Genomic DNA, 22,821 nt, shown 5'->3' on the forward strand with positions numbered 1-22,821 from the left:
CCAGTTTATACAAATTTAGTTTCACCTCCACACTTCTTCCAGAAGAGATGACATGATAATTTTGAGAATTTTTGCCCTTCCTTATTAATTTTCACCTCATCCATTCTCTCCGCTGCCATCCTTTCTGCTGCTTCCCTGAGAGTAGCTGATGGGCGGCACGGTGGCGCAGCGGTAGAGTTGCTGCCTTACAGCGAATGCAGCGCCGGAGACTCAGGTTCGATCCTGACTACAGGTGCTGTCTGTACGGAGTTTGTACGTTCTCCCCGTGACCTGCGTGGGTTTTCTCCGAGATCTTCGGTTTCCTCCCACACTCCAAAGACATACAGGTTTGTAGGTTAATTGACAGGGTAAATGTACAAATTGTCCCTAGTGGGTGTAGGATAGTGTTAGTGTGCGGGGATCGCTGGGCGGCGCGGACCCGGTGGGCCGAAGGGCCTGTTTCCGCGCTGTATCTCTAAATCTAAAATGTGCTCATTTAGTATTCCAGCAGTGCCTTCTGTCTCAATGCATGGATTGCCTTCATTTTCCCTCGTTAGCCCCAGCCTTCCTTTAACTACCTGCTTGAGTTTAGAAGGATGACAGGGGGACCTCATTGAAACTTACCGAATAGTGCAAGGCCTGGATAGAGTGGATGTGGAGAGGATACTTCCACCTGTGTCTAGGACCAGAGGCCACAGCCTCAGAATAAAAGGACATCCCTTTAGAAAGGAGATGAGGAGGAATTTCTTTAGTCCGAGGGTGGCGAATCTCTGGAATTCATTGTCACAGAAGGCTGTGAAGGCCAAGTTAATGGATATTTTTAAGGCTGAGATTGACAGATTTTTGATTCATACGGGTGTCAGGGGTAATGGGGAGAAGGCAGGAGGAGAATGGGGTGGAGAGGGAAAGGTAGATCAAGCATGATCGAATGCCACAGTAGACCTGATGGGCAGAATGGCCTAATTCTGCATCGTAGAACTTATGAACTGATGAGATGGCAGATTAATCAGTCTTGACTGTAGAGGAATCAAATATAATTCCAGAAAAAGCTGTGAAACAGGAACTGGACGGGAAATGACGTTGGCTAGTGAAAGGAAAATAACTGCAGATGCTGGTACAAACCAAAGGTATCACAAAATGCTGGGGTAACTCAGCGGGACAGGCAGCATCTCAGGAGAGAGGGAATGGGTGACGTTTCGGGTCGAGACCCTTCTTCAATCTGAAGAAGGGTCTCAACCCGAAACGTCACCTATTCCCTCTCTCCGAGATGCTGCCTGACCTGCTGAGTTGCTCCAGCATTTTGTGATACCTTTGGCTAGTGAAATGGCACTGAACAAAATAGTTGGAACAGAGGGCTGACAAGTGACCCGATTCTGATGGATTTCACCCGGGGTCTAAAAAAAGAGATGCTGATTGCTATGAATTCTCCAAAACCTCCTTGATTTGGAGAAGATTGCATGGATTAGGATACAAATAACAAATGTAACTCATTTGTTCAAAATCAATAAGCGAGTGGGAACACTTACTTTTGACGGGGGTGGTCCCTGTTGGTGTCTTCTCCTTCGTCCTTTGTGTGATGTCTCCAAGGGGGGAATGGGGCTTGGTTCGTTTTTTCTCACTGTCAATGATGGAATCGACCGACAGCCTGCTGTCGACCGACTTCTGACTGAACCTTCTCTGCATTTGGGCGATTCTGCAAGCCGGGTTTGGCCACTCCTTCTTGGTGTACACCAGGTCTCTGACGAAGTCTTTCCAGCCGTAGTTCAGTATGTTTTCGAGCCCTTGGGGAAATTGGATTCCAACAATTTTGCAGTGGAGAATCATTTCTGCAATCGCCTCCAGCAAGCAAGGGACAGAAAGTTTCTGCGATTCCCCAAAATAGTTAACGGGGCACTCAGTGAGTGAAGTAGCAAAGCTCTTGGCTTGACCACTGCTCGTTGATCGAGGGGAAGCTGTCAGGTCCTCTTCATCAGACTTGGCTTCAGAAGCAACAGTCAGGGCTGGGGCTGGGGCTGGGGCTGGGGCTTGTTTTTTGGTCTTTTTTTGAGCCCTGAAGAAATGAGAGACAAATTGGGTTAAAGTAATGAACTAGATCTTAAAATTAGGGCCGGCAAAATGGGCGGCAGGGTAGCAGAGCGTTAGAGGTACTGCCTCACAGCGCCAGAGACCCGGGTTCCATCCCGACTACGGATGCTGTTTGTACGGAGTTTGTACGTTCTCCCACCTGCGTGGGTTTTCTCCGAGATCTTCTTTTTCCTCCCGCACTCCAAAGACATGCAGGTTTGTAGCTTAATTGGCTTGGTCATAAATGTAAACTTGTCCCTAGTGTGTTGTAGGATAGTGTTGGTGTGCGGGGATCGCTGGTCGTCGCGGACTCGGTGGGCTGAAGGGCCTGTTTCCACGCAGTATCTCTGAACTAAACTAGACAAAAGTCCCACATGATTCCCCTCTCATTCTTTCCAAAGGAACAACTTGTAACTGCTGCCCAAGGAAAGGTCTCCTCAACTCTTTATTGAGCTTATTTATTTTTATACTTCCTTGAGGATTCTAACAAATGCTTCACAAAGAAATTCACCCCAGCAGTACTTAAAACCAAACCAGCCAGGCTTAGAGAAAGTCATGACATCTGTGCTTGACGTTACAAGCAATGTCTGAAGTTGACAGCGGAGCAAAGTCCATAGTTTAGACTTTTCTTTAGGCTTTAGAGCAAACAGGCCCCTTGATCCACTGAGCCCACCCCGACCAGCGATTACCCCACACATTAGCACTACCCGACACACTCGGGGCAATTTATGATTTTACCAAAGCCAATTAACCTACAAACTGCAAGTGGGAAGCCCCTTTATTGAACCACATCAGTCCTGTCGTGAAAGCATTCACAAAGTGTTGCTGGGTGGAGAGTTTCAGTGTTTTTAGTTTTAGTTTTACAGATATGGCGTGGAAGCAGGCCCTTCGGCCCATTGAGTCCAGGTTGAGCAACGATCCCCGCACACTAACACGATCCCCTAGACACAATTCACAATGATACCAAGTCAGTGAACCTACAAACCTGAAGGTAGACACACACAACGCTGGAGTAACTCAGCAGGTCATGCAGCATTTCTTCAGTCTGAAGAAGGGTCTCGACCCGAAATGTCACCCATTCCTTCTCTCCCGGGATGCTGCCTGACCCGCTGAGGTTACTCCAGCATTGTGTGTCTACCTTCGAATTTAACCGGCATCTGCAGTTTTTTTCCTGAAACAACCGACAAACCTGTGCATTATTGGAGTGTGGGAGCAAACCAGAGTGCCCGGAGAAAACCCACGCAGGTCACGGGGAGAACGTACAAACTCTGTACAGACAGCACCCGCGGTCAGGATTGAACCTGGGGCTCTGGCGCTGTGAGGCAGCAACTCTACCGCTGCGCCACCCCAAGGGAACCCGAAGAATTGAGGAATCGTTCTTCCTGCTCACTGCAACCCTCAGAGGTCGCCTCACCTTGTCTCTTGAGTCTTTGCAGCAGTCGAGTCAGTTTTGATTGTCTTCGGGTTCTTCACAAACTTTCTGGACGCCGTCTGAAAGGACAAAATTGTGTTCTTAATATTTGTTTTTCCGACAATTTAACTGAATTTAAAGAAACTTATCTTCCACTTGCCTGTTCGAAGAAAAGTACGTTCTCAAGGTCCAATGGTTCGATTTTTTCTTTGGTCGTCATCGCTCAAAGGCACTGCAGTCACCTGCTTAAGTTTAAAATAAAAGCTAAATTCATATTTTTCCACAATTTTGTGAAAAAAAAAGAATTAGCATGTCCATGGGGGGAGGTTGCCTAGAGGTTGGTGTGGCAAGTGAGGAGTTACATAGAAACATAGAAAATAGGTGCAGGAAGAGGCCATTCGGCCCTTTGAGCCAACACCGCCATTCATTGTGATCATAGCTGACCATCCACAATCAGTAACCCGTGCCTGCCTTCTCCCCATATCCCTTGATTCCGCTAGCCCCTAGAGCTCCATCTAACCCCTAGAGTTGAGGTTACAAAACTGGTCTCCAGGGGTAGATCGGCCAGAGGAGCAGAGGATTAACACCAGAGGGACTTGATATCAATGAGCAAACAACTTGGGCCTGTTGACTGCAATCATGCAGTAAACAGCCTTGGAGTCACAAGAGGCTGCAGGGGTGTGCAGACCACACACGAGGCAGCTCATAGAGTCATAGAGTCTTTACAGCGTGGACTCAGGCCCTAGGGCCCAACTTGCCCACATCGACTAACATGCTGCCATCTACACTAGTCCCATGTGCCTGTGTTTGGCCCATCATCCCTTTAAACCTGTCACAAGAAGATGAAAAGCAGCCGTGTGCTGGCATTTGCTACGATGATTCTGCATGCAACCAGCATTAACTACACACTAGCAATCAACAGGACTGACTGTAATAAGCTGCTATGAGCCATAGAGTTATACAGCAGGGAAACAGGCACAACTCATCCATCCCAACTAAGATGTCTATCTGAGCTAATTCCATTTGCCTGCATTTGGCCTATAACCTTCCTAATTTAGAGTTTAAGGTTACAGTGTGGAAACAGAGCCCTAGGCCCACCGAGTCTGCGCCGACTAACACTTATCCTAGTCTGAAGAAGGGTCTCGACCCGAAACGTCACCCATTCCTTCTCTCCTGAGATGCTGCCTGACCCGCTGAGTTACTCCAGCATTTTGTGTCTACCTTTAATTTGAATCAACATCTGCAGTTATTTTCCTACAGCACTTATCCTACACCCAAGGAACAATTTACAATCTTTACCGAAGCCAATTATCCTACAAACATGTACGTCTTTGGAGTGTGGGAGGAAACCGGAGCACCCAGAGAAAACCCACACAGTCAAGGGGAGAACGTACAAACTCCGTGTAGACAGCAGCCATTGTCAGGATCAAAACCAGATGTCTCTGACACTGTAACACAACAACTCTACTCTCAGGCAGTAAACTCATTGGCCCACGGATCGCTCATCCTACCGTTACGTCAAGCCAAAGACCAATCCCAGTTTAAGTGCGAGTGTGGAACGGCATGCTCGAATTATCATCAAGCATATCTAAAAATGATGAGGAGTAGGAAAATAACTGCAGATGCTGGTTACTGCCCTTTCTGCATTCCGCAGAGACCATTCCCTCCATAACTCCCTGGTCCACCCGTCGCTTCCCACCTAAACCACCCCCTCCCCAGGCACTTTCCCCTGCAACCGCAGGAGATGCAACACCTGTCCCTTTACCCTCCCCCTCGACTCCATCCAAGGACCCAAACAGTCTTTCCAGGTGAGGCAGAGGTTCACCTGCACCTCCTCCAACCTCACCTATTGTATCCGCTGTTCCAGATGTCACCTTCTCTACTTCGGCGAGACCAAACGCAGGCTCGGCGATCGTTTCGCTCAACACCTTCGCTCAGTCCGCCTTAACCAACCTGATCTCCTTCAACTCCCCCTCCCCCTCCCAGTCTGTCCTTTCTGTCATAAGCCTCCTCCATTGTCATAGTGAGGCCCACCGCAAATTGGAGGGACAGCACCTCATATTTCGCTTGGGCAGCTTACAGCCCAGCGATATGAACATTGACTTCTCTAACTTTAGATAGTTCCTCTGACCCTCTCTTCCTCTCTTCCCCTCCCCCTTCCCTGTTCTCCCACTGTCTTCCTGTCTCCACCTATATCCTCTCTTTGTCCCGCCCCCCTGACATCAGTCTGAAGAAGGGTCTCGACCCGAAATGTCACCCATTCCTTCTCTCCAGAGATGCTGCCTGACCCGCTGAGTTACTCCAGAATTTTGTGTCTACCTCCTAAAAATGATGAGGTGCTAACCTCGTGCAGCTGTAATACAAAAATGCACGTGCCCCAAACAGCAACATTTTATTCTGCACTCATCCGACAAACTATTGAGCAGACTAAAGCTTTGCAATTCTACTGCATACAATCATGAAGTGAACACACAATGATGACCATATTGTGCCCATCACACAAAGGGTGGTGGGTGTATGGAACAAGCTGCCAGAGAGGTAGTTGAGGCTGGGACTACCCCAACATCTAAGAAACAGTTAGACAGGTACATGCATACGATAGGTTTGGAGGTGTATGGACCATACGCGGGCAGGTGCGACTAGTGTAGCTGGGACATGTTCGCCGGTGTGGGCAAGTTGGGCCGAAGGGCCTGTTTCCACACTACCTCACTATGACTCTCTCTGACTCTATGAATGGTCGTGGGTGATTAAACAATTGATGGGAGGAGCAGATGGCATGGTGCAGTACTGCACAGAAGGGCTAAAGATAAGGCTGACGTATTTGTAACCATGTTCAACCATGTATGGGAAGGAACTACAGATGCTGGTTTACACCGAAGACAGACACAAAACGCTGGAGTAACACGGCGGGACAGGCAGCATCTCTGGAGAGAAGGAGTGGATGACGTGTCGGGTCGAGACCCTTCTTCAGACCATTGTTAATGAGTCCTTCTCAGCTTCATCGTTATGGAAACCAGTCCCCAGCCAATTCAATTGACTTCACATGATATTAAGAAATGGCTGACCCAACCTCATAAATGGTACCTGATCCTGCAGCCTAGTTGCGCCTCCAACAAAATTTGGGATTTCTGGACCAACTGGACTCTGCCATAAAATCCAGAGAGAGTTGTTACTGAAGAAGGAGGGAAGAGAAGGAAGAAACATCAAGCAGATCAACATAGAAGATGATGATAAGTCCTCCATGTTTGTAATTAATCATAGTTCTTTGGAGCAAAGGATCGAATTTCACACAATAATAAACCAAGGCATTTCTAGATACACGAAGACCTGAACAATATTTCAGCATATAATTACGATTAAAACTGCCATATATTTAGGCTACAGTGTGCCTTTAACACTCCAGTGCAATGCTGCAGCATTGAGATTACAAACACCATATTCTTAGATCTTTGTAAGAGGGCCCACATTGGGAATAATGTATTGGTGTGGATTACAAGTTGGCTTTTGAATTCATGTTTTGAGATCTGGGCTTCATTCGGCATGGCCAAAGTTCCCTAAAAGACCTGAAAACAAAGATTCGGAGTAAAGGAGCCATTTTCAGGTTGAGAGGTTGTGACCATCGGAGTTGCCAGAGTGGTTTGTTCTGACACCCAACTGTTCACACCTAAATGATGTGGGTAAAAGGATGAAAAGTAATGTGTCCCAAATCTGCTGATGATACAAACACAGGTGGCCGTGAGCTGTGAGGAGGATGCAGAGAGATGTCAGGGGGAAAGAGACAGACTGAGTGAGACAAGGAATGTAGGAAATGACTCCAGATGTTAGATTATACTGAAGATAGGCATAAAATGCTGGAGTAACTCAGCGGGCCAGGCAGCATCTCTGGAGAAAAATAATAGTGGGCGGCACGGTGGCGCAGCGGTAGAGTTGCTGCCTTACAGCGAATGCAGCGCCGGAGACTCAGGTTCGATCCTGACTACGGGCGCCATCTGTACGGAGTTTGTACGTTCTCCCCGTGACCTGCATGGGTTTTCTCCGAGATCTTCGGTTTCCTCCCACACTCCAAAGACATACAGGTTTGTAGGTTAATTGGCTGGGTAAATGTAAAAATTGTCCCTAGTGTGTGTAGGATAGTGTTAATGTGCGGGGATCGCTGGTCGGCGCGGACCCGGTGGGCCGAAGGGCCTGTTTCTGCGCTGTATCTCTAAATCTAAATCTAATAGGTGACGCTTCGGGTCAGAACCCTACTTCAGACGCTTGATAATTATCCAACCTGGATAATTTCTGAATTCAAAAGGTAAATTTAGGCATTCATTTATGGGGAAATATATTACAAATGAATACAGATTACGAATTTTCATGATTTACTGCAAAAGTAATCGTCAGTGGTGATTAATTACTTCTCAACAGCAGTAAACACTAGTCTTGGCAAAGCGACAGAGAATTTGGTAATTTTTCGTCAATACAAACCATAATTTTTACTTTCAGTGGAATGCGTGACACAATATAATGTCATCATAGCAGGTTCAGAACTATTATACCTAGGGGTCGGGCTCGGATACACAAGGAGTCCAGGAATCGGAGTTGGAGTTGGAGTCGGAGTCGGGTGTTTTGGGTATCGACTCCACACCTCTGCCTGAAACATCACCTGTTCCTTTTCTCCAGAGATGCTGCCTGACCGGCAGGGTTATTCTAACATTTTGTATCTATCTTGAGAAGACGAGGATTTGGCATGAGGAATTTAAGGCAGAAAATGTGAGATCATTTGGTTTAGTGGAGAGAATGGAAAGACAAAGTAATATCTAAATGACACGAGATTGAAGAATGTGGATGGCCAACATGGATTGGTTGTCTCTGTCCACTTAAGAAGGCATGCAACACAGTGATTGATCATGGTTCCTAGAGGATTTGTGCACTAGCCTAAAGACAAATTTCTGCAAACCCTCTGCAGTTGTACAGGGCCCTGGTGAGACTGCACCTGGAGTATTGTGTGCAGTTTTGGTCTCCTAATTTGAGGAAGGACGTCCTTGCTATTGAGGCAGTGCGGCGTAGGTTCACGAGGTTAATCCCTGGGATGGAGGGAATGTCATATGAGGAAAGATTGGAAAGACTAGGCTTATCTTCACTGGAGTTTAGAAGGATGAGAGGGGATCTTATAGAGACGTATAAAATTATAAAAGGACTAGACAAGCTAGATGCAGGAAAAATGTTCCCAATGTTGGGGGAGTCCAGAACCAGGGGCCACAATCTAAGAATAAAGGGGAGGTCATTTAAAACTGAGGTGAGAAGAAACTTTTTCACCCAGAGAGTTGCGAATTTGTGGAATTCTCTGCCACAGACCCACTGAGTTACTCCAGCACTTTGTGTTTACTGCAGATTCACAACACACATGTTTGTAGCAAAGACCTGTCCTCACATTCACTCCAACATAGACAGACACAAACTCATAACATGTGCTGGAAGGAACTGCAGATATAGATGCTGGTTTAAACACAAAGATTGACACAAAATGCTGGAGAAACTCAGCGGGACAGGCAGGATCTGTGGAGAAAAGGAATAGTTGACATTTTGGGTCGAGACCCTTCTTCAGACTCAAGATTCTGGTGATGTTTCGGGTCAAGTCCCTTCTTCAGAATCTTGAGTCTGAGGAAGGGTCTCGACCCAAAACGTCACCTATCCGTGTTCTCCAGAGAAGCTGCCTGGCCCACCAAGTTACTCCAGCATTTTGTGTCCATCTACGGATGGATGCAAGTTACTCTCTCTCACACACACAGCCACTTACAGTCAATTATTTCCTTCCTTAGAGTGATGAATGAGCACGCCATTCCTTCAGCAGCACCGGCATTGGAATACAGAGTACCAGTGTGTGCAGGAAGGAACTGCAGATGCTGGTTTACACCGAAGATAGACACAAAATGCTGGAGTGACTCAGTGGGACAGGCAGCATCTCTGGAGAGAAGGGAATCTGCCGGTAAGTGTTAGCTTGTTGCCCCCCCCCCCCCCCCCCCCCCACAAACCAAGAATGAATTTCTCAGTGACATGCAGATAAATGCAAACTGAAACAAGCTCAATGATAATCGCAAACCCACACACACACATTTATTTAGAGACAGACGCAGGCTATAGATTTCGATCACAAACAGAGAGTTGTGAATCTGTGGAATTCTCTGTCACAGAAGGCAGTGGAGGCCAATTCACTGGACAAATTTAAGAGAGAGTTAGATAGAACTCTAGGGGCTAGCGGAATCAAGGGATATGGGGAGAAGGCAGGCACGGGTTACTGATTGTGGATGATCAGCCATGAATCACAATGAATGGCGGTGCTGGCTTGAAGGGCCAAATGGCCTCCTGCTGCACCTATTTTCCATGTTTCTATGTTCGTGCAGATTCACAACGCTGATACACTGCTCACACAGGGATTCGCAGTCAGCAGATAGTAGATAGGACTGTTTGGTGAACTTTTATAACTTTATCGGCACCAAGCGTGGCGATACATGGCTTCTTGTGATTTCTCCAACTTCAAGTAACCCTTCCATCGCCTCTCTCTCCGTCCCTCCCCCACCCTAGTCATCCTGCTAATTTCACTGTCGTCCTGCTGAGTTTCACTGTTTGTATCCACCCATTCTTGCCTTCCCCACAGCCAACAATGGAGCATTGTGGGCTCCACCTTTTCTTGATCATCGCTGCTGGCTTTGATTTGTCCTTTAGCATGTCTTTCATTCATTTGTTCTCTGTACCTTTTCATATCTCTCTGTTTCCCTCTCCCCTGACTCTCAGGCTGAAGAAGGGCGTCCACCCGAAATGTCACCCATTCCTTCTCTCCAGAGATGCTGCCTGACCCGCTGAGTTCTCTGCCTCAGAAGGCAGTGGAGGTCAATTCTCTGAATGCATTCAAGAGAGAGCTAGATAGAGCTCTTAAGGATAGCGGAGTCAGGGGGTATGGGGAGAAGGCAGGAACGAGGTATGGCCTCCTCCTGCACCTATTGTCTATTGTATATTACTCCACAGTTTTATTTGTGTCCATCTTCGGTGTAAACCGGCATCTGCAGTTCTACTTCCTCACACATAACATCACACGACCACAAATCACCACCCCCCACACACACACCTCACACACACACACACAAACTAACAACCCTGGCAACACAACAAACGCACACACACTCTCGCCCACTCACTCTAATGCAACACAATGCGAAGAAGGTAAAATAACACTCGCGGGTTTGATGGTCCGCCTGCATTCGGGACCCCCGAGCTCTTACTGTGTTGTCCCGGGATCTGATTGCAGTTTGTCAGGCTGGGCCCCGTTGCTAAGGACAGCAGCGAAGTGGACGGCAGCTCGCAGCTCGCAGCCCCCCTCCAATCTGTCTGTCCCAGCGAGCGCTGTGGTTGCAGTCGGTGACTGCACTCAGCAATTCTCCCCCGCACAGCACTCCGGCGTCTCTGTGTTGCCCGGGTGACAACACCTCCCTACAACTGCCACAGAGCTGGGCTGGGCTGGACTGTATAGGGGCTGGGCTAACCTGGACTGTCTGGGGCTGGGCTGGGCTAACCTGGGCTGGTCTGGGGGCTGTCCTGGTCTGGGGGCTGGGCTGGGCTGGACTGTCTGGGGCTGGGCTAACCTGGGCTGGTCTGGGGGCTGTCCTGGTCTGGGGGCTGTCCTGGTCTGGGGGCTGGGCTGGTCTGGGGCTGGGCTGGGCTGGGCTAACCTGGACTGTCTGGGGGCTGGGCTGTCCGGGGCTGGTCTGGGGGCTGGTCTGTCCTGGACTGTCTGGGGATGGGCTGTCCTGGGCTAGGCTGGGCTGTCTGGGGCTGGGCAGGGCTGTCTGGGGCTGGGCTAACCTGGGCTGGTCTGGGGGCTGTCCTGGTCTGGGGGCTGGGCTGGTCTGGGGCTGGGCTGGGCTAACCTGGACTGTCTGGGGGCTGGGCTGTCCGGGGCTGGTCTGGGGGCTGGGCTGTCCGGGGCTGGTCTGGGGGCTGGGCTGTCCTGGACTGTCTGGGGCTGGGCTGTCCTGGGCTGTCCTGGACTGTCTGGGGCTGGGCTGGTCTGGGGGCTGTCCTGGTCTGGGGGCTGGGCTGGTCTGGGGCTGGGCTAACCTGGACTGTCTGGGGGCTGGGCTGTCCGGGGCTGGTCTGGGGGCTGGGCTGTCCTGGACTGTCTGGGGCTGGGCTGTCCTGGGCTGTCTGGGGCTGGGCTGTCCTGGACTGTCTGGGGCTGGGCTGTCCTGGGCTGTCCTGGACTGTCTGGGGCTGGGCTGTCCGGGGGGCTGGGCTGTCTGGGGCTGGGCTGTCCTGGACTGTCTGGGGCTGGGCTGTCCTGGGCTAGGCTGGGCTGTCTGGGGCTGGGCTGGGCTAACCTGGGCTGGTCTGGGGGCTGGGCTGACCTGTGCAGCCGCGCTGGGAGAGTGTGAGAGATTGAGGGGAGCCTCTAGTGCTGGCAGCCGGGTGCGCAGAGTGAGTGGGAGCCCAGGGGCACGTACACACACACACACCGAGCCACAATTGTTACGCTGCCTCCACTTTCAGGGCAACAGCGGCTGACGCTGCCCCACTTCACAAAGCACTGGTCGCGTCACCTCACGCCAGGCCCAAACAAAGTCTCTTGCTGTGTGAAGAATGAGGCCGGAGGAGAGCGTTAAGGTTTGGCCAGGCCAGGCCAGCCACAGCTGATTGGAAAGTCATACATCTACTTTGCGGGACAGAAGCTCCAGGAGCACCTGGAAAGCAGTGACACACAGGGTCGGTCAGAGTCAGCATGGATTTATAGAAACAGAAAATAGGTGCAGGGGGAGGCCATTCGACCCTTTGAGCCAGCACTAGAGCTGATGGCTGGTCATTCACAATCAGTAACCCGTGCCTGCCTTCTCCCCATATCCCTTGATTCCACTAGCCCCTAGAGCTCTATCTAACTCTCTTTTAAATCCATCCAGTGAATTGGCCTCCACTGCCTTCTGTGGCAGAGAATTCCACAAATTCACAACTCTCTGGGTGAAAAGGTTTCTTCTCACCTCAGTTTTAAATGGCCTCCCCTTTATTCTTAGACTGTGTGGCCCCTGGTTCTGGACTCGCCCAACATTGGAACATTTTCCCTCCTGTTTTATTTTCATATGTCCCAAAACAGAACAATGAATTGCATGTGGCAGTACAGCAGAATGCAAACATAATACTCAGGAGACAGATGCCAGCATCTGCAGTCACTTGTGTCTCCCGCTGATATTTCTGCACAGATTTTCTGTGGGAACCGAAGATGGCTTTATTGTCTGTAACCCATCCACATTATTTGAAGTTTGTCGGTCAACGGAAGGTGGGCCTTTAACTGCACGGAAGGCTGGCGGATGCGGAACACTTGTGTGTGAAGGAACCAGTACCGTGTACCAAAGTACCGTGAAAAGCTTTGGTTGCGTGCTAACCAGTAAGCAGAAAGGCATGATTACGATCGAGCCGTCCACGGTGTGCAGATACACGATAATGGGAATAAAGTGAATGACGTTTAGTGCAAGACAAAGATAGTCCGAGGGTCTCCAATGAGGTAGGTAGTAGTTCAGGACTGCTCTGTAGTTGTTGGTGGGATGGTTCATTTGCCTGATAACATTCTTGTACGATTCATTCTTGTAGGATTTATAAGGAAAGGCCATAGAAATTAAATAGTGGGGCCCAAGAAAGTATTAAGTAACAGAATGATATTGCTGTACAAGCCTATAGATCCACAACAGATAGCAGATAGAAAATGTGGCTAAAAAAGAGATAAGGGATACTTGGCTTCTTTAACCAGGGATAGCAAGTAAGATTTAGTGGGTTATGACCCAACTAAGGTACAGTAGCATTTCTGGTTGCTGCACAAAGGCCATGCCTGCACAGGAGACAGTGCAGAGGAGATCCATCAGGATCCTGCCCAGGATGAAGTGCTTCAGTTATGAGCGGAACATGGGAAGGCTGCATTTGTTTCCGTCGAAGTGGAGTAGGCCGAGTGGGGACCTGATTAAAGTATACAATATTATGATGGACATACATCTATTCCATGGAGCGTAGGATGATGAGGGGTGATCTTAGAGAGAGAAGTGTACAAAATCATGAGAGGAATAGATCGGGCAGATGCACAGAGTCTTTCACCCAGAGTAGGGGAATCGAGGACCAGAGGACATAGGTTCAAAGTGAAGGGGAAAAGATTTAATAGGAATCCGAGAGGTAACTTTTTCACACAGAGGGTGGTGGGTGTATGGAACAAGCTGCCAGAGGAGGTAGTTGAGGCTGGGACTATCCCATCGTTTAAGAAACAGACAGGTACATGGATAAGACAGGCTTGGAGGGTTATGGACCAAACGCAGGCAAGTGGGACTAGGGTAGCTGGGACATTGTTGGCCGGTGTGGGCGAGTTGGGCCGAAGGGCCTGTTTCCACACTGTATCACTCTATGACTCTATACAGAGTGTAGTTAGTGAGAAGCCTTTCCCCGTAGCAGTATCTATAATCAAGAAGGCACGGGTTTAATGTAAGGGACGGGAGGTTTAGGGGGGACCTGCAAAATATATATTTTTTCACCCAAAGGATGGAAAATATGGAACGCAGTGCTTCAGGCTGGTGGAGGGAGGCAGTCACCCTCACCGTTTTGAAGAAATATCTACACGTGCACTTGAATTGGCAATGCACTTTTACAGACCAGTACTGTACTGGGGTACTGATTGAGAGTGATCAGCCATGATCGCATTGAATGGTGGTGCTGGCTCGAAGGGCTGAATGGCCTACTCCTGCACCTATTGTCTATTGTCTATTGATAAAAAGGATGAGCATAGTGGGAACTATAAAGCAGAATAGTGGGAACCATAGGCCTGTTAGTCTGACTTCGGTGGTTGGTAAGATTTTAGAGTCCATTATTACAATGAATGAGGTAACGGAGTACCTAGAAGTTCACGATAAAATAGGTCAAAGCCAGCCTGGCTGTGTGAGGGGGAGGTCTTGCCCGACAAATTTGCTGGAATTCATTGAAGAAATAAATAGCAGGGCGGCCAAAGTAGAGCCAGTAGATGTGGTTTACCTAGATTTTCAGAAAGCCTTTGATCAGGTGCCGACCACATGGGAGGCTGGTAAGGAAGATGAGAGGCCATGGTATCAAAGGGCAGATATCAGGTTGGCTGGAAGGCTAAGAGTGGCAATAAAGGGGGCTTTTTCTGCTTGGCTGCCAGTGACTAGCGGAGTTCCGCAGGGCTTGGTGCTGGAGCCGCTACTCTTCGCGTTGTATATTAATGATTTGGTCGAGGGGATTGAAAGGTTTGTGGCCAAGTTTGCGGATGATACAAAAATAGGTGGAGGGGCAGGTAGTGCAGAGAAAGCAGGGACTCTGCAGAAGGACTTGGACAGGTTGGGAAAGTGGGCAGAGAAGTGGCAGATGGAATAGAGTGTAGCAAAGTGTGGAGTCATGCATTTTGGTAGTAGGAATAAAGGCGCAGACTATTTTCTAAATGAGGAGAGAATCCAGATATCGGAGGTGCAAAGGGGCTCGGGAGTGCTGGTGCAGGATTCCCAAAAAGTTCATCTGCAAGTCGAAACAGTAGTAAAGAAAGCAAAAGCAATGCTAGCATTTATTTCAAGAGGGCTTGTGTACAAAAACAGGGATGTAATGCTGAGGCTCAATAAGGCACTGGTCAGGCCACATTTGGAATATTGTCAGCCATTTTGGGCCCCATATCTGAGGAAGGATGTGCTGGCTCTGGAGAGAGTCCAGAGGAGGTTTACCAGAATGATCCCAGGAATGAGTAGGTTAACATATGATGAGCGTTTGACGCAGTGGCGTAGCTAATGGTGGAGCAAAGGGAGTGACCGCTCCCCTGAGCACATTTTTGAAAAGTGGCGCCTTTTCAACAATTGTTTTACTCTTTAGTTCACTTGTGCGATAAAAGTCGAATCTCATTATTTAAAATTGTTTTTTTATCGCATGGCCTTGGAAGAACTTTCTGGAGTCATTACTTTATTACTTAGGAGTCATTACTTTATTTGACCAACATTCCCAGTGTTTTGAACTGTCTGTTCAATCTCCTGTGTTGCGTTGGTGGCCGCTGGCATCTGGGGAACCAAAACAAACTGTGCCGTCATAAACTCCTCTCTGACTGGCAGTTTACCTCGTCTTTCAGTACTACGCAGCGGTAGAGTTGCTGCTTTACAGCGAATGCAGCGCCGGAGACACAGGTTCGATCCTGACTACGGGTGCTGCACTGTAAGGAGTTTGTACGTTCTCCCCGTGACCTGCGTGGGTTTTCGCCGAGATCTTCGGTTTCCTCCCACACTCCAAAGACGTACAGGTATGTAGGTTAATTGGCTGGGTAAATGTAAAAATTGTCCCTAGTGGGTGTAGGATAGTGTTAATGTGCGGGGATCGCTGGGCGGCACGGACTTGGAGGGCCGAAAAGGCCTGTTTCCGGCTGTATATATATGATATGATGATATGAAGAACAACGCAGTCAGATCAAACCTTTCGCACTGACTCTAAAGAAACTTTGTGATACTAGATGGGCGTCCAGGAAGTCAGCAGTAGAGGCAGTCTTGCAGAATTTATCAGCACTAGTCGTTGCTCTACAAAGAATTCTGGATGGTGAGATTTAAAAAAATTCTGACCTTTCCTGTCGTCCAACACTCCAAAGATGTACAGCTTTGTAGGCTAATTGACTTGGTCAAATTGTAAATGATCCCTGGTGTGTAGGATAGTGCGTGTTGGTGTCGCTGGTCGGCACGGACTCAGTGGGCCGAAGAGTCTGTATCTCTAAATTAAACAAAACCAAACAAAACAACAAGATGCAAGTGTGTGTGTCTCTGGTACGGTCAGCATTTATTACCCATCCGCACTTATGTAGCTGAAGGTAAGAACCATCTTCTTGATCGAATGCAATCTTTCTGGTGAAACTACACCCACAGTGCTGTTGATTAAGGAATTCCAGGATTTAGATTGTGTCGGAAAATAACTATAAATGCTGGTACAAATTTTTATTTAGATTTAGATTCAGTGATGATGAAGGAACAGACAGTTCAAATCACAATGGTCTCTGTCAATGGTCACAAACCTGTGTCCAACTTGGTGAGTGAAGCCGCCAAAAAAACAAATATAAACTGGAGGAACAGCCACTCATATTTCGCTTGGGCAGCTTTCAACCCAGCGATATGATTATTGATTTCTCTAATTTTGAGTAACCCTTGCATTCCCTCTCTCCGTCCCTCCCCTGTCCTAGTCACACTACTAGTTTCGCTGTCGTCCTGCTTAGTTTCGGTTTGTATCCACTCGTTATCACCTTCCCGCAGCCAACAATGGACCATTGTGGGCTCCACATTTCCTTGATCATCGTTGCTGGCGTTGATTTGTTCTTTTCATACCTTTCATTTATTTGTTCTTTGGAGCTTTTCGTTCCTCTTGTTTCCCTCTCCCCTTACTCTCAGCCTGAAGAAGGGTATTGACTAGAAACGTCACCTCTCCAGAGATGCTGCCTGTCCCGCCGAGTTACTCCAGTATTTTGTGTCTGTCATTGGTGATGGCACACGCAGTAATGCTCTGATAGATGTTACTGGCTTTAGGTAAGGGGTGCCAGTGGTGGAGTGGATGAAAAGCTATGGAGTTGGATGGGGTGCCGATCCAACAGTCTGCTTTGACCTGGATAATGTCAAGCCTCTTCTATGTTGTTGCATTTATCCAGAATCCATATTCCATCACACTGCTGATTTTGCCTTTGAAAAAGGTGGAAACGCACTGGAATGGCAGGAAGTGAATGGGGGATATCTAGCACCTGACTTCCTTTCCTAGCTGCAGCATTAATGTGTTTGATCGATCTGAACTTTTGGTCAATGGTGATCCCAGTATGTGTTCAATGGTATTTTACTTGTCACATGTACCGAGGTACAGTAAAATTCATTTTTGTACACAGTACCCTGGGTGGGGCAGGCCGCTAAAGCAATGGTAGTAATTAATGGTTGGATTCTCTCTTAGGTGGGTGGAGTGCCTTCTTTCAACACTCTTGAGCAGTTTAATCAGAAATCTCTCCTGGGTAGATGCGGATATTACATTTCAACCCAAACAGCTGGCAATAGGGTATAGCTAGCCGAAACGTCACCCATTCCTTCTCTCCCGAAATGCTGCCTGACCCACTGAGTTGCTCCAGCATTTTGTGTCTACCTTCAATTTAAACCAGCATCTGCAGTTTTTTCCCCAGGGATTCTTGTAGGTGTTTGACTGTAGTTATGCAAATGCAAGGGGTAAGAATGTTGTTTTCTCTAGTTGTCCTACTAGTTTCACTGTTCGCATCCTTGTCTACCTTCATTATCACCTCTTCCCCAGCCAACAGTGGGCCATTGTGGGCTCCACCCCTACTTGGTCATCAGTCGCTGGCCCTACCTTGCTCTGCTCTTTTCCTACCTCCAGTTCCTTCCCCTTTACTTTCAGTCTGAAGATGGGTTTCCGACCCGAAATGTCACCCATCCTTTTTCTCCAGAGATCCTGCCTGACCAGTTGAGTTGCTCCAGCACTTTGTGTCTATCTAAAGGAATGACAAGTCCACAGCAGGGTGGTGTTTGAGGCAGAAGAGTAGCCACGTCCTTGTTGAATGGCACAGCAGGCCAGATATGGTTAGGGTTGCCAACTTTCTCACTCCCAAATAAGGGACAAAAGGTGACGTCACCGCCCCACCCCCCCACCCCCCCACGTGACCTCACCCAGCCAGCAGCCACGTGGTCCCAATGGCGACCGCCCGGGCCGGGAGGCTTTTGCTAGGCCACCTCAGTTAGGCGGCACCCGGGCCTCCTGGCCTACACTGTCCGGGCCTACAGCGGCCTAATACGGGACAAGGGCAGTCCCGTACGGGACAAAGCAATTTAGCCCAATATACGGGATGTCCCGGCTAATACGGGACAGTTGGCAACCCTAGGCCTTAAGGACAGACTGGCCCACCTGCTCCTGTTCCTTATGTTTTCATAAAGCACTCTCATAAACACAGGCTCACAAACACAGCCCAAGAAGCAGATTCATACCCAACCCCTTCCTTCCACTACCCTGGTGCCCACCTAATTCTCCCATACCCTGCCCCTTTCACCATAGCATGGTTTGGGAACAGTCCAGACCACCACACAAACCAACCTCCCTTCCATTACGTCCATCTACACTTCCTGCTGCCTCAGCAAGGCCAGCAGCATCATCAAGGATTATTCTCACCCCGGCCACTCCCTCTTCTCCCCTCTCCCATCGGGCAAAAAGTATAGAAGTGTGAAAATGCATACCTCTAGATTCAGGGGCTAGTTCTTGCCAGCTGTTATCGGGCAACCAACAACTAGAGAGCAGTCCTGAACAATTATCTACCTCATTGGAGACTATCATTGATTGTACTTTACCTGACCTTATCTTGCACTGAACATTATTCACATTATCTCCTTTATCATGTATCTGAACACTGTGGATGGCTCGATTGTAATCATACATTGTCTTTCCGCTGACTGGTTAGCACGTAACAAAACACTTCCCCAGACCCTCTTCCACTGATTTCCCTCCCTCTACAGAGTTTGCATTTCCCGCCTCCAGTTCCTCCCCTTTACTTTCAATCTGAAGAAGTGGTCCAGAGATGCTGCCTGGCCTGTTGAGTTACTTCAGCATTTTGTGCCTACCTCTGGTCGCCATGTTGTCCAAGCATGTTGGGGAGACATGGTGGCGCAGCAGTAGAGTTGCTGCCTCACAGCACCAGAGACCTGGATTTGATCCTGACTACGGGTGCTGTCTATACGGAGTTTGTACGTTCTCTCAATGATGTGTGGTTTTCTCCAGGGGCTCTAGTTTCCTCTGACACTCCAAAGATATACTGGTTTACAGGTCAATTGACTTTGGCAAAGATTGTAAATTGTCCCCAGGGTGTGTAGGAAAGTGCTGGTGTAAGGAGATCGCTGGTCAGTGTGGACTCGGTGGGCCAGAGGGCCTGTCTCCTTGCTGGTCAGTGTGGACGCGGTGGGCCAGAGGACCTGTCTCCTTGCTGGTCAGTGTGGACGTGGTGGACCAGAGGGCCTGTCTCCTCGCTGGTCAGTGTGGATGCGGTGGGCCAGAGGGCCTGTCTCCTCGCTGGTCAGTGTGGACTCGGTGGGCCAGAGGGCCTGTCTCCTCGCTGTATCTCTAAAGTCTAAAGAGAAGTGGTGCAGTGGTAGAGTTGGTGCCTTACAGAGCCAGAGAACCAGGGTTTGATCTTGACTATGGGTGCTGTACGGAGCTTATACATTCTCCCCGTGACCATGTGGGTTTTCTCCAGGTGTCATAGAGTCATACAGTGTGGAAATGGTCCCTTTGGCCCAACCTGCCCACACTGGCCAACATGCCCCTTGACTAATGAATCTCCTATCTCCATAGCCCTATCTGACTTCATCCTTTCTGTGCCTCAGAGCCTGGCGCAGTGCCACAGTCCTGACTGTTGCCGCTGTTCTCCTTTGAGTGGTCGCCAGGCCCTCACAGTCTTATAAAGAGTATACATGTTCTGGAGGATGGCTAGAAGGGTTAGGTGCACTCCCTGCCTATTCCCTTTCCTAATGGTCACTCATCTACCTTCTGCCTGCAACTAACTGGAACTTCTATCTATGAAGGTCCTGTTTTGATTTAGAGATACAGCACGGAAACAGGCCTTTCAGCCCAACGGGTCCGCATCGACCAGCGATTCCGTAAATTAACACTATGCTACGCACACAATTTTTACATTTACCAAGCCAATTAACCTGCAAACCTGTACGTCTTTGGAGTGTGGGAGGAAACCGAAGACCTCAGAGAAAATCCACGCAGGTCACGGGGAGAACGTACAAACTCCGTAAAGACAGCACCAGTAATCGGGATGGAACCAGGGTCTCTGGCGCTGCATTTGCTGTAAGGCAGCAACTCTACCGCTGCGCCACCGTGACCGCCCTATATGATCCTGGATGATCCTGAGGCCATCCGGCAGCAATTCCAGTTCCCTCACTCTGTCAGTCAGGAGCTGCATCTCCCACGGCTGTAGTCCTTGAGGATACGATAAGTCTCCTCCTGCAAGATTAGCAGGTTTTTGCAGATGATACAAAAGTGGGTGGTTTTGCAGATGGTTGTGAAAATTGCAGCAGAATCTTGATCGATTGGCCAGCTGGGCTGAGGATTAGTTGATGGAATTTAATACAGAGAAATGTGAGGTCTAACATGGGCAGGTCCTCCACAGTGAATCACAAGGCAGATGGATCTAGGAGTGCAGGTGCATGGCTCCTTGAAGGTGGAGTCGCAGGTGGATAGGGTGGTTAAAAAGATGTTTGGCCCATTGGCCTTCATCGGTTATAGTATTGAGTATAGAAGTTGGGAGGTCATGTTGCAGTTGTATAAGACGTTGGTGAGGCTGCATTTCGAGTATTGTGTTCAGTTCTGAGCACCATGTTATTGGAAAGATGTTGTCAAGCTGGAAAGGGTACAGAGAAGATTTACAAGGATGTTGCCAGGACTAGAGGGTCTGAGCTATAGGGAGAGATTGAGTAGGCTGGGTCTCTATTCCTTGGAGCGCAGGAGGATGAGGGGTGATCTTATTGAGGTGTATAATATCATGAGAGGAATAGATCGGGTAGATTCACAGTGCCTCTTACCCAGAGTAGGTAATAAGAATCTGAGGGGTAACATTTTCACACAAAGGGTGGTGGGTGTATGGAACAAGCTACTAGAGGAGGTTAGTTGACTATCCCAACATTTAAGAAACAGTTAGACAGGTACATGGATAGGACAGGTTTGGAGGTGTATGGACCATACGCGGGCAGGTGCGACTAGTTTAGCTGGGACATTTTGGACGGTGTGGGCAAGTTGGGCCAAAGGGCCTGTTTCCACACTGTATCACTCACTCTATCACTCTAAGACTCGATGTCCCATGTACACTAGTATCATCTACATGTGTTTGTCCCATATCCCTCGAAACTTGTCCCATCCGTCTGAAGACAGTTCTCGACCCGAAATGTCACCCGTTCCTTCTCCCCAGAGATGCTGCCTGCACCGCTGAGTTACTCCAGCATTTTGTGCCTATATTCGGTTTGAACCAGCATCTGCAGTTACTTCCTACACTATCCATGTACCTGCCAAATTGTTTCTTAAACATTGCGATAGTAATGTGCTCCAGTTTCCTCCCACACTCTAAAGACGTTCAGGTCGTGGGTCATTATTGACTTTGGTAAAAGATGTAAATTGTCCCTAGTGTGTGTGGGGCAGTGTTAGTATAAGGTGATCGTTGGTCTGGGCGGACTCGGTGGGGCTGAAAGACATGTTTCCTCAGTGTATCTTCAAAGTTTAATGAGAAGGGGTGGCATGGGGGTGTAGCGATAGAGCTACTGCCTGAGACCAGGGTTCGATCCTGACTACGGGTGCTGTCTGAACGGAGTTTGTACATTCTCCCCGTGACCTGCGTGGGTTTTCCCCGGGTGCACCGGTTTCCTGCCACACTGCAAAGACGTACAGGTCTACAGGTTAATTGGTTACGGTAAAGATTGGTAAAGTCCCTAGTGTGTGTAGAATAGTGCTAGTGGTGTTGGCGGGAGTGGGAGGGGCCGAAGGACCTGATGTCCGCACCTTGTCTCCAGCGGGGGGGGGGGGGGGGGTCCGTTGGTGGGTGAAGTCATGGGGTGACCGTTAGCGGGTGACGTCACGGGCGGGGGGGAAACCGTTGGTGGGTGACGTCATGGGCGGGGAGGGTGACCGTTAGCGGGTGACATCACGGGCGGGGAGGGTGACCGTTAGCGGGTGACATCACGGGCGGGGGGTGACCATTGGTGGGTAACGTCACGGGCGGGGGGTGACCATTGGTGGGTGACGTCACGGGCGGGGAGGGTGACCGTTAGCGGGTGACGTCACGGGCGGGGGCGTAACCGTTGGTGGGTGACATCACGGGCGGGGAGGGTGACCGTTAGCAGGTGACGTCACGGGCGGGGAGGGTGACCGTTAACGGGTGACGTCACGGGCGGGGGGTAACCGTTGGTGGGTGACGTCACGGGCGGGGAGGGTGACCGTTAGCGGGTGACGTCACGGGCGGGGAGGGTGACCGTTAGCGGGTGACGTCACGGGCGGGGGGTAACCGTTGGTGGGTGACATCACGGGCGGGGAGGGTGTCCGATGGTGGGTGACATCACGGGCTGGTGGGGGGGGGTGACCGGCAGCGGGTGACGTCATGGGCGGGTGGGGGGCTGACGTCACGGGCGGGTGGGGGGTGGGGGTGACGTCACGGGGTGGGGTTGACCGTTCGCGGTTGACGTCACTGTGCGACCGTTCGCGGGTGACGTCACGGGCTGGGGTTGACCGTTCGCGGGTGACGTCACGGACGTCCGCGAGGCCCCGCCCCATGATTGTGGCGGACGCGTCACGAGCCCCGCGCCTGCGCGCTG

At 49.6% G+C, this 22,821-nt stretch overlaps 1 protein-coding gene across 4 annotated transcripts in view; it reads right to left on the reverse strand.

Moving 5' to 3' along the window:
- LOC144605135 (uncharacterized) overlaps positions 1-10,823 on the reverse strand; it is a 111,488-nt gene extending 100,665 nt beyond the window's left edge. Inside the window, exons 1-5 of one of the 4 annotated variants that reach the window (XM_078420209.1) lie at positions 10,717-10,823; positions 6,539-6,626; positions 3,615-3,696; positions 3,458-3,534; positions 1,506-2,029 (exon numbers count right to left, since the gene is read on the reverse strand). In XM_078420209.1, coding sequence (XP_078276335.1) covers positions 1,506-2,029; positions 3,458-3,534; positions 3,615-3,674 — 661 coding nt within the window. In that variant the 5' untranslated portion in view covers positions 3,675-3,696; positions 6,539-6,626; positions 10,717-10,823. Of the gene's footprint in view, positions 1-1,505; positions 2,030-3,457; positions 3,535-3,614; positions 3,700-6,538; positions 6,627-10,716 lie in introns of all 4 variants that reach the window. The other 3 variants (XM_078420207.1, XM_078420210.1, XM_078420206.1) reach the window with 3 other exon arrangements.
- Positions 10,824-22,821: the final 11,998 nt, after the last annotated feature.

This window comes from Rhinoraja longicauda, chromosome 23, assembly GCF_053455715.1.
Source record: "Rhinoraja longicauda isolate Sanriku21f chromosome 23, sRhiLon1.1, whole genome shotgun sequence".
In the NCBI taxonomy this organism is placed as follows: domain Eukaryota; kingdom Metazoa; phylum Chordata; class Chondrichthyes; order Rajiformes; family Arhynchobatidae; genus Rhinoraja; species Rhinoraja longicauda.